This window comes from Anas acuta, chromosome 24 (assembly GCF_963932015.1).
Source record: "Anas acuta chromosome 24, bAnaAcu1.1, whole genome shotgun sequence".
Lineage (NCBI taxonomy): Eukaryota > Metazoa > Chordata > Aves > Anseriformes > Anatidae > Anas > Anas acuta.
The window spans coordinates 884,410-896,014 of NC_089002.1; the positions used below are offsets into that span (position 1 = coordinate 884,410).

An 11,605-nucleotide genomic window follows, 5' to 3' on the forward strand; every position below is an offset into this window, starting at 1 on the left:
TTGTAATTAATGCTGCACTCTCCTTTACCCAAATGGAAAAAACATTACAGGCCTGAAATGCTCTGTCTCTGCCTTACCCTTCGTGAGGCTGCAGCCCCCCTTACAAGAGGTGAACAGCAGCCACTCTGACTGTACATCATTGGTCTAGTGACCATCCAGACCCAGGCTGGATTTTTTTCTGCCAGAAGCAGCTCCACAGGAGCTTGCAAAAGCTCAGCCTGCAACAAGACCATGCAAAAACCATGGCATCTGAGCAGGAGGCTATTTCTAATCTGATTCTGAACTACATCTGATGCTTGTGATTAAATTGAGCACTAGACTCTCCAGAGGGCTGTGCAGTGAGGTTGAATTTGCTCAGTTCTCCGTGGTGACTCTCCCACTCCCATCTGCTGGCCACTGTTCAGCAGGGCTAATGGTGACCCTGATCTAAAAACACCCCACAGGCAGCCGGTTTCTTGTAAGGGATCTGGTGCTGCTGGGCTCCTGAACCAGGACTGCAGGAAGAGGTGTAACACAGAACCGCAGGGCAGCCTCACCAGGCAAGGCAGGGGTGCAAGAATAGGGAAAAGCAAAAAGCAAAGGTCCAGCGTCACCATTGCTCCTGTGCAGCAGGTTTACTCCTCACAATAAGAGATCCATTCTTCGCATGCTCTTTGTGGCTGGGTGATGTTCTGCAGTGAAAACACTGCAGAAATGCAGAGTCTGGGGAAAAAGCAGGGGAGGACACTTACATTTACATTTTTTCTTTACTGAAAAGATGAAATGGTGTGTGTTTGGGGGTGGGACGATGCTGACTGTTGGGCCTCTCTAAATGCAGAACCAGAAGCACTCTAGCCCTAGGTTTTTGTTTGTTTGTTTTTCTCTGAGCTCTCTTCCTCTTACTTTCCTTGCTCAAAAATTCCTGTTGGGGACAATTTTGTTTGCTCTGCACTCAGCTGGGAGCTAGGGGAATATTTCTTATGTCATGCTAAATCTCCTCCTTCTGCTGCCTTTACAAAGGCTTAAAAACATAAAATTGCAACCTTATAGAAACCAGCACCCAGATGCTTTTGGAAAGTCAAAAAAAAAAAAAACATTCAGCACTCCCCAGGAGCTACAATGTGTTTTAGCAGTTCTACTTAAACACACAAGCAAGATTGTTTTACGGATATAAGCTGGTCTTGGATACCCCAGAAAGACAGTGCATGCCCCACAGCAGACTTTCAGAACAAGATTTATTGAGTGCATGCTCTGCGGCTGCACAGGACACAGCATTCTGGGGGGGATAGACAAATACTGGACTTAAGGTCTTTCTCCACCTCACTCATCTATTAAGAAACCAAAGAAGGGACTGGATCTTCTAGTCCCTTCTGCTCATCTGTAAAACTTGTCACTTATTTAACCCACCTTACTGGGAATCTTCAGGTGAACAGAGCAGAAACATGGAGGGATAAAACACACATGGAGAGATAAAACACACAGTGCTCCAGAGAATGAATACCATCCTGCAACAAGGCCTGGAACCATTGGTAACCTCTAACATCATTCAATTGGCTCTCTCAAGCTGAAATTGTACCAGCACACCTCATTATTTTGTTTTCTTCTGGACCAGGTTCCACCATCCACAAAATACATGTTATCTGTATCTAATTTCAAATACATCGTACTCTTAAGTTATGCAAAGAAGGAAGCCACGCAGAAAAAAGCTGTATGAATAAGCCAGTAACTCCTCTCTAGAGCTGAAGGATTTTCTTCTGTGCAGGCACGTGGGTAAAATAAAGCCATGCCAATGGAGTAACTGTGGAATGGGTACATGAAATGAGGAAGCAAGCAAAGGTTGCAGATGTGAGAAGGAGAAAGGAGTACATAGGTTACTGGCCATAGCTATACCAGAAGCAGGAAGGAAATATAAATCCTCTTCTGTAGAAAAGAAAAAAAAAAAAAAGCCACACTTTTGGAAAAGGAAGGAAGAGGTGATACGTCCAAATTTGAGACAAACAGGCACATCAAGAGGAAAAAAGAGCATTTTTGTTAGAAACTCTTTCTGGTAGGCAGACATCAAACCCATCTACCATGCATTGTCTACAGACAAACACCAAAGCCAACATCCATGTCTCATTGCCATTCTGGTTTCCAAGGCATCTGCTTTCCCTGGAGACACGGTGCAGCAGGACCTGCCAGCTGCACAGGGGGATGAGAGACCTTACCATTTCCTGTTTGGAAACAAACCAGAAGCCCAGGATGTCTGGGAAGAAAGGCAAAGCACTGGTGTCCAGGTTCACCAGTGTTATGGCAGACACCCTCCTGCCCTTGGGCCTCCTCAGAAGGGGACTGAGTACCCATGGGATGGACAGTTGCCCTTGGCACATCAGAGCTGGAGTGCGTTAGCCAGTCAGTGTGAGTGAGCGTGTCAACCTGAACTGTCCACAGTGTCTCCCAAGTCTACCAGGGTTGTGGGACAACCAGTGCTGAAGAAAGGCTTGGTGACTGGTGCAGGGACAGCTGAGAAAGACTGTTCAAAGCAAAAGGCCCATCAGGATGACACTGGGTAGGAAGAGTGAAAGGCCCCAGCAGGTACTGGGGGCTCCAGCTGTGGGCTGATCCATGCTTTTCTGGTCTGAGTTTGTCTCCCATTCTTCAATGGCTAGAGTATCTGCTGGCAGAACAATAGAAAAACAGGAGTTAGAGGGAAAGATCTGAGCAAAAGAGAAGCTCCAATTCATGCAGGTCCTTCAGTGATGTGTACCAAGACACCCTGAGGTGCAAGGGACAGAAGTGCACAGATCCAGCAAAGGCAAGGGAAAGCTGGTGGGTGTTAGCGAGGAGCATGCTGTAAACAAAACCATGCTTCGTGAACCAGACATCCAATCTGCCCCTTTCAGTGTTAGAGGAAAGAGTGAGGAAAAGGGTTAGTACCACACATGAAATGAGGATCCAGAGGACCAGTCTGATACTGGTTCCTCCCAAGCCATGCCCCATGCTGCTTGGGGATCATTCAACATCTACATGTCTATGCCAGGACAGACTCCACAATTACTTTACCTGAGAGGGAGGACTGGAAAGCAGGGCTCTGACCCTTTTCTTTGGAAGATGATGTCAAACGCAAGAAGGTGGGTTCTTCAGGACTGAAGACCACTGACTTTGAGGAGGTTATATGCTCAGTTTTATTGAAATCTAACTTGATCTCTGGAATAATTTTGCTGAAGGATGGAGGTGGACTGGAAAAGAAGGATAATTTATCTCCTCCATCCCCTTTCACACCTTTATTTGTCTCTGGGACTGATTTGGGGCTGAAGGCTGTGCCAATACTTCCTAATAAGGTAGGATCCTCTGTACTTAAGCCAATGGGCTCTCCAGTGTCTAACTCTACATCTGGAAATATTTTATAATCCCCATCTAATGTGGGCTCAAAGGAAAGTGTGAGCCCAGTTGCCTCAGTTGGGTTGGGTCTTTCTGTTTCAGTTTTTGTTAGCATCTTTGCTGTTGAGGTGGTGAGATTTTGCTTTGTTGAAGTTGTGTAAGTGTGTGTTGGCTTGGATAAAATGGTGGTAAATGTTGGTGAGATGGTTGCTGGTTTGGCTGTAGAAGGTTTTGTCTTGGCCATAGTTGGGGTGGGTGCTGGCTTGGCCATAGTGGTAGTTGTGGTGGGTTGTGGCATGGTTGGTGATGGCTTAGCCACAGTGGTGGTTGTGGTGGGTTTTGGCATGGTGGGTGCTGGCTTAGCTGTAGATGTTGTAGTGGGTTTTGGCATGGTGGGTGCTGACTTGGCTGTAGTGGTTGTTGTTTTTGACATGGTGGGTGCTGTCATGGTCTTTGTGGTAGTTGTGGTGGGTTGTGACATGGTTGGTGATGGCTTAACTGTAGTGGTGTTTGTGGTGGGTTTTGGTGTGGTGGGTGCTGGCTTAGCCATAGTGGTGGTGGGCCTTGGTGTGGTGGGCACTGTCTTGGCTGTAGTTATTGCGGGTTTTGACGTGGTGGGTGCTGCCTTGGCCATAGTGGCAGTTGTGGTGGGTTGTAGCATGGTGGGTGCTGGCTTAGCCATAGTGGTGGTTGTGGTGGATTGTGGTGTGGTGGTGGGTGCTGGCTTAGCTGTAGTGGTGTTTGTGGTGGGTTTTGGCATGGTGGGTAATGGCTTAGCCTTGGTGGTGGGCCTTGGCGTGGTGGGTACTGTCTTGGCTGGAGTCATTGTGGGTTTAGATTTTGTGGGTGCTGCCTTGGCCATGGTGGTAGTTGTGGTGGGTGCTGGCTTAGCCATAGTGGTGCTTCTGATGGGTTGTGGTGTGGTGGTGGGTGCTGGCTTAGCCGTAGTGGTGTTTGTGGTGGGTTTTAGTGTGGTGGGTGCTGACTTGGCTGTAGTGGTGGTTGTGGTGGGTTGTGGCATGGTGGGTGATGGCATAACGGTAGTGGTGGGGGATTTTGGCGTGGTGGGTGCTGGTTTGGCCGTAGTGGTTGTGTTAGGTTTTGGCATGGCAGTTGTTAGTGTGATGGGCTTTGGCTTGCCTGTAGCTATGGTGGGTTCTGGCACAGTAGGTTTTGGCTTTGCCATGGATGTGGTGGGTACTTGTGTCTGGGTTGGGGGTATGGTTGTGAGTTCTGGCTTCGCTGTGGCCATGGTGGGTGATGTTGTGGTAGGTTCTGGTGTGGTTGTGGTGGATGTTGTCACAGAGGTTGGAGTGGTCTCTTCTACAGTGGATTCTGGTAAGAGATGAAAAACACCATGGGTTAGCACTAGGGTCAACTGACCCATTGCTGTCCAGGCCTCTATGTCCTCGTACTGAGGGGCCTAAAACCAAACACAGTACTCAAGGAGCAGCCTCACCAGAGCAGAATACAAGGGGATGATCACCTCCCTGGTCCTGCTGGCTGCACTATTCCTGATACAAGCCAGGATGCCGTTGGCCTTCTTGGGCACACTGCTGGCTCATGTTCAAGCAAACATCAATCAGTACCCCTAGGTCCTTTTCCTCTGCACAGCTTTTGAGCCACTCTGCCCCAAGCGTGTAGTGCTGCATGGGGTTGTTGTGGCCAAAGTGCCACAAGACCTGGCACTTAGCCATGTTGAACCTCACCCCACTGGCCTTTGCTCATCAACCCATACTGTCCAGGTCCCTCTGCAGGGCCTTCCTATCCTCCAGCAGATCAACACTTCACTCCAGCTTGGTGTCATCTGCAAGCTTAGGTCACTCTGGGCCATCTCCCACACTTGAGGTCCCAACCTGGAGACATCTCATCTCCCTGACACAACCTTCTGCCCCCTGGGGATGAGGCAACAACTCCTAGCTAAGGGGGTTATGAGGTCTGTGTCCAATCCTCATCTAGTGACAGCTGACCAGTCTCAAGGGCTTCCATCCCATGTGATGCCTCACAGTCCAGGCCTGGAGCTGCTGGTCCAGGTTCAGAGTTTGGACCCCAACCCAGGGGTCTCTGTCCCAATAGCCTGTCAAGGCACATACATTGCTTTGCTTCACTTACCACACAAGGACTTGACACACACTCTACCCTCAGGACACTGTGAGCAAGAGGGTCCTTCTTTGTATGGCTTTCGGCCTTTCACATTACCCCTGGACGCAGAAGACACCAAGAAAAAAAGTGTAAGGAAAGAGGGGAAATGCCAACCCCAAAGAGGGAGGTTTGATTCAACTGGAATATCCTAGCCATGGCAAAACTCAGAATTAATGTTAAAAAATAAAAATTAAAAAAAAATCAGGTCTTTGTCTCCTGCCACACACTTTCAATGCCATTTACTCAGTGGCCTGACCCCAGGGTGACTAAAACCAGAGAAGAAAGTTCCATGGACCAATTCCTTCACTACCACCTAGAAAAGAGCAGTTGGTGGACATTTGGACACATGATTTTATCTCCCCTCTACTAAACACCCCTAAGAAGGTCTGCTGTTGCTCTCCATCTCCAAGTGAGTGGTCTCCAAGGCTAGCCCCGGGGTTTCACAAGCAGGTACCCACCTCTCCTCCCATGTGCAACTCATCCTGCTGTTACAATACATGCTTCCTGACCCCTTCCCAGGCCATTGCTGCTGCTATTGGGGAAGAACAAGGCACAGAGCATGTAGGTAATGTTTGTATCCTTAGTTACTGTGACATCAACCGTGGGCAGCACTCTGGGGGAGTTCCCTCCCTGGACTGTGGCAGGAGCTGAACCAGACCTCAGTAGTCCTCATAGGCAAGGATCAACAGACAACCCTTCCTTCCTTAGTGACCAATCCAAGACAATAAAGGCCTTTCTTGAAATCGTCTTGCTTGCGTTTCTGAGCAACACCAAAAGCTTTTCCTGCTGTCTTATAGGGATGGAAGGAAGGGCATTTCCTTGCAGAAGCCCGATCAAAATGAACCAAGTCATGCAAGGCATAGGACTTACGGAGGATAGTAGTTGCAAACAAGCAGGTACATGTCCTCTGTTTCGATTCCATCAATCTTCTCACAAAACTTTGCCCCACAGCCAATACGATGTGTGTTTGCCCAAACCACCTAAGACAAAGACCAGGGGTGAAGGTGAGGTGATTGGATGAAGGCAGACGCCCTGTTGGCAACCCATCCTCTGGCCTTGAAGGCTGCTCCGTTATCACACCAACACCCCCCATGTCTCAGTGTGTGCCCCAGGTCCCACATGCCCGTGTTGCTTTCGCATTCAGAATCCTGCTACTTGCATCTGTCTGGACCACATTCACAACGTAGGGCCACAGCCCACATAACCAAGTGCCACAGCTTTTCTACCCTATACTTCTCCCAGGTAGAGCATCACTACCTCTGTTTTGGTCCTGGGGACCTCCACAGATCCATCCTGATATTTATACCACCACCATCTACGCTTTTCTCCACTCTCACCCATCCACCCAAGCTGCAAAGACACACTCACATCTCGTCTGCCTAAGACAAGCCAGCACCTGGCTCTGCTGTGTAGCCGAAAAGGGGTGCAGAGCACTTTTTAAAGAGAGGTCTTATCTAAAATGCTGGTTATGGTTGGCACCATGCCCAGATTCCCCTGTATCAGAGATTCCTGCCTGGTGCCCAGCATTAGTTCCCCATCTCTTTGCAAAGACTCTGAGAGGACCCAGGGCTCTGGTACATCTCCTTTCCTGACAACCCTCTCCGTCTGCCCCAGCAGGCCAGTACCTGGGTGTAGTGACCACACATCTGCCCAGGGACACACACGGAAGTCGTCAGGTTATAGTATTTCTCTTCCCCGTTCCAGTCCTCCACAGCAAATTCCAGATCCAGTGTCGGAGCCATAGCAAAGAGGTTTTCTCCCCGTCGGCCCCTCTCCTTGTTGTGGTCCCAGATGCATTTCTCCGCATAGGCTTGGGCAAAGGCCTCCAGCTCTGTGTCCCAACTCTGAAAGGACCTCAGTGTCAGCATACAGAGAGGGACATTGGGCTCTCCAACACACACAAGGACATGTGCTCTTGGGCTCCTTAGTTGCAATTTCCCCATTTATGAGTAAAACTAAAATTGCTACTCAATACATGGGTATCCCTGAGTGCACTCTGAGAAGTCCTCAGGAGATGGGAGCTCTTCAGTCTATCTCAGCACAAAACAAACCGCAACTTACAAACAGGTAGGTCAGTGCTGAGCATAATTCTCACAACCTTGCCTGGAGCACCTGTAACATCAGCATCCTCAACTCAGTGTGGAAAAGCAATGAAGAAGCAGTAAAAATGGAGGAAGGGAGGACGCTCACAGTGGGTCACACAGGAAGAGAACAGGGGACATCCTTCTCACCAGGGTGGGGATGGGAGAAGAGCAGAACACATCTCCCCTGGCAGCTGCACAGGTCCTGGGAGTACATGCTCCTAAAAGACATCATCAGTTCCCCTGGATCCAAAATGCAGCAGCTGCCTGCCTACCAAGAGCCCTTCCAGCACAGGGAGCAGCAGTGGCCCCACTGCCAGCTGAGTCCCCAGGCCCTAGTGACCATACTGCTATGCCTTGCAGAAAGGCATATGAGGAACCCTACACTACAACTGCTTGGACCATCCTAACACTATTTGATGGTGACAGCAACTTTGCTTCTGCAGCAGGATGGAAGGCAGCCAACAAACAACAGGTCCTCAGTGGGACCTTCCTTGCTGGAGTCAGAGCTGGATTCTAGAGGGGGACAGAGCACAGCTCTGTTACAGGGCATTACCACTGGGGTGTCAAGGGGACACGGACAGGCCCCCAAGCAGTAGCGCTGTAGGTGAAAGAAACACTGAAATAATCCGGGTGGGGGCACAGAGAGCTAGTTGACCTTGCATCATGGCCCCAAGCCAGGCTGAGAGTGATGGCTTGGAACCCTGCTGGGGAAATGCACACCCAGCTTCCTCTGGCACAGAGCTGGGTTCCATAAACAGCAGGCTCACACCTGCAGGATTTGCCTCATTTTTTTTAAAAAAGTGCCTTTAGGCTAGGAATCCCCCCAGTGCCTAACTACTTCCACAGCAACAAGACTCATGTCCCAAACAGAAACACAGCGTGACATCAGTCAGGCATGGTGCCGCAGCAGCAGGTGACCTCAAAGACAAACACAGCACAAGCGAAGTCCCAGGGAGGAAGGCAAGAATGGCTCTTACATAGAAAGCCTTTAATAAGAAATCGTTAGGGCTGCTTTATGATAAACATTTGTTGTGCTTCAAAGAAAGCCTTCTGCTCTGCAGTGTCAGTAGGTCTTGTGTTTAAGCAATTCGTATTAAACTAAGAGACAACACAGCCTTGCAGAGGGCAGCATCTCAAAGCATGTGATCTGCCATCACTCCTACAGCCAGCAGCAACACTCACCAGATCAGAATTGCCACCAACTTAAGGACCTTGACTCACATTTTAGGTACTTGAGAGATTGTTTCCCTCATGCTTTCCCTAAGAGTTTGGCTCCAAAGCCCATACTTCCTGATTTTTCTGTGCCTTGCTGTGGTGGGTGTCCATGGAAATTGTGGTGCTTAGGGTTTTCACACCCTCTGAACCCAAAGTCTCTTGTTAGGCCCCCATTATGCCTTAACATTGCCTCTTTCTTCATTTGCTCAGCAAGCTCTCACTTACCAGCTCATGAGCATTTAATTCAAGTGGTGCAACTTCAAGGCCAGATAAGAAGGTCTCCTCTGACTACACTGACCAAAAGAGCACAACACCCCAAATAGCTGTAATGAACAGCTCTCTTGCTCCTCTGCATGTGTTGTAAACAGCAAGGAAAAGGGGCCAAATAAGACAAAAACCAGCACCGGCTCAAGATGTCATTTTTGCTTCCACTGCAGCCACAAGCATTGGTGGGCACCCGACTCAGTTTCTTACAGAAAAATGGGAGATCCTTCACCTCCATGTCATCACGCATAGGTCACGGTAGGAAGTAGGAGCGTGATGGAGAGCCCAAACTGACCTGTTAGTCATGCTTGAATTTGACATTCCCTCTCATAAATTAAACCCCAATCACCTGCAAAGACAAATAAAGCACACTAGGTGACGCTTCACACAGGTGGTGGAACAGGATTCCTCCTCCAGTTGCAGGGCCCCACTTATTGCAAGGTCTCAGTGCAAGCGCTTGCCTTTCCTATCCATCACAAGGAGCTCCAGCTCCTTGTGAAAGCTGCATTGCTCTCACAGAGCATCAGGGGACTCAGATCACACTTGTGAGCTTCCAAAAATCATCAAAGTCAACTCTATAAGTGAAAGGAAACTCATCTTTTAGAGGCAATTTAGGGAACCCCTACATTAATACCAAATTGCAAACCCACACAATAATTGCTCTGCCTCCCAAATCCCTGCTAGCATTAAGATTCAAGCTTGCACTACACAAACTCCCTCTGAAATCCCCCTCACAGTAAAAGCCACTTACCATCTTCAGCATATCCATAGCAGGAGGAGAGACCTGGGAGCGGTATTTATTATGCCCATCCAAGATTATCTTCTTTTCTTCATCAGTCAGAGACCAGCTTAGCTCCAGTGCAGTGAGCAACAGGAAAACAGGAGGAAGACCTGTGCTCAACATCATGCAGCCAGCTTCTGCTCTTAGCAGCCCACAGCTCTGGCAGTCAGATTTAAAGCACCTCCCAAAAGCAAGGAACACCCAACAGCTTGAAGACTGGGGAGGAAATGTATTTATTAGAGGAGGATTTCAGAGCCACATGGAACACACCCATCTCACATATCAAACTTGATAGAGAAGCAGCAGTGTCTAGTGCCAATGAGCTCGCAGGGTCCACTCCCTGAGACAGACCCTGTGCATGAATTGTAATTCCCTGCACTGGCGTTTTCATCCAAACCTCTGCTACTCCAAATCTCAGACATTGCTTTAATCATCAGTTATAGGGTTCCTTTTCTATGTTTTCTCCTAAACTGCAATAATTCCCAAGCAACCAGCAAATAAATGCAAAGCTCCATTTACACAAGGGTCTTCCCCCGTCACTGGGGCACAGCCATTTCTAGAAAAGGCAACAAGATGCAACTCCTGAGAATCGTTTGCAGCCCTGTAACCCCAGTGCTGTAACCAGGCTGGGAGTCAGACCCACCTTGTCCTGTCCCTGCACCTGTACACTGATCATGCCACGGGAAAGCAGCAGGTAGCTGGAAAACAGCCCCTAGGCTCTCCCAGCCTATTAGGAAGGCAGAGGGTAGCAGAGAGTTGATGACCCTTCCCCACGCCATCAGGAAGATGAGGGAAGGAAGAACAGGATGCGCAGGAAGATGAGGGAAGGAAGAACAGGATGCGAAGGTGAAATGACCCCCAGAAGAGGAGTTAGCAGGCTCCAGGTCTGGCTGGAATACTAGACCATTTTCTCTGCAGGGACAGACTGCTCCATCCCTAGCCAGACACTTGGCGGGCTCAGGCTGAGGTGTCTTGAATTGCATGCCACACCACTTGCCTTGGGGACTGTCTGGCAGAAACCATCCCACACGCCTGCCACCTTTTCCTCCCCATCTGCGATTGTGCAGTCACTCCAGCTCTGCTCCTGGATCTGCCTTTGGGGATCACAGGCTATTAGAAAGGATCAGTGAGTGGGCAGCCCTAGCTAGCAGAGCCAAGTTAATCACACAGTCTGCTCTGCCCCTCCCCTCCCACTTTGCACCGCTCTGATCACCTCTCTTGCCACAATTGCTCTCCTACTGCCCCCCCAGATTTCTTACCTCTGTGCATTACCTTCTCCTTCATTAGGTCCAGAGTTTACCATGCTCTCAGTAGCCCAACAATTTCTGCAAGAAGGGTCTGAGGCTTCAAATGAGAGGTTCATATTTATCACTAAGGTCAACTACAGGCCTGGAGTCTGGGTCAAGACTAAAAGGCAAATCTGTCCATCAAAAGACATCTCAGCAGCTCTGCTGCTGCATCTCTGGAGACCTGGAGAAACAGCTAGAAAGGAACAACACTGGATCCCCTCTCCTACCAGCGAGCTCACTATGACCTGCCTATGAGGAACAAGGCAGTGCTAAGACGCCAATGAACTTGCTGATGTCTCCAAGTGACGCAGAGGTAAAGAGCCAAGCAGCAAGTGGTCCCTGGCTCTATAGAATCCTAATTAGGCCTTACTGAAGATAGCATAGCAACAAGAAATAAAAAATCGGGGGACACAGTGCTCTCCGAGAAAACAGGCCTGGAAGAGTCACAACCAGGGCATGTGGCTCATGGGGAGATAATTCCCAACTTCCCA

General features: G+C 49.2%; 1 protein-coding gene across 2 annotated transcripts; it reads right to left on the reverse strand.

The window, feature by feature from the left end:
* Positions 1 to 1,197: 1,197 nt before the first annotated feature.
* Positions 1,198 to 10,605, reverse strand: PI16 (peptidase inhibitor 16). 2 transcript variants are annotated; one of them, XM_068659987.1, is made up of 6 exons: positions 9,796 to 10,605; positions 7,107 to 7,325; positions 6,352 to 6,461; positions 5,452 to 5,540; positions 3,022 to 4,674; positions 1,198 to 2,635 (listed from the first exon to the last, which is right to left on the reverse strand). In XM_068659987.1, exons 1-6 carry the CDS (start codon positions 9,949 to 9,951, stop codon positions 2,496 to 2,498), a joined length of 2,367 nt encoding a protein of 788 aa, XP_068516088.1. In that variant the 5' UTR covers positions 9,952 to 10,605; the 3' UTR covers positions 1,198 to 2,495. The 2 variants fall into 2 exon arrangements, with proteins under 2 accessions (XP_068516088.1, XP_068516089.1); XM_068659988.1 differs by having other exon boundaries at positions 1,198 to 2,632; positions 9,796 to 10,599.
* Between the last annotated feature and the right edge of the window lie 1,000 nt (positions 10,606 to 11,605).

Bases quoted from the DNA above. Each gene is read 5' to 3' on its own strand.
- PI16 (XM_068659987.1), bottom strand. From the start codon at position 9,951: ATGATGTTGAGCACAGGTCTTCCTCCTGTTTTCCTGTTGCTCACTGCA. The intron at 4,675-5,451 runs GTAAGTGAAGCA...ATCTCTTACCAG, and splicing joins GTGTGTCAAGTCCTTGTGTG to AATCCACTGTAGAAGAGACC. The intron at 2,636-3,021 runs GTAAAGTAATTG...TTGTTCTGCCAG, and splicing joins TTTCCAGTCCTCCCTCTCAG to CAGATACTCTAGCCATTGAA.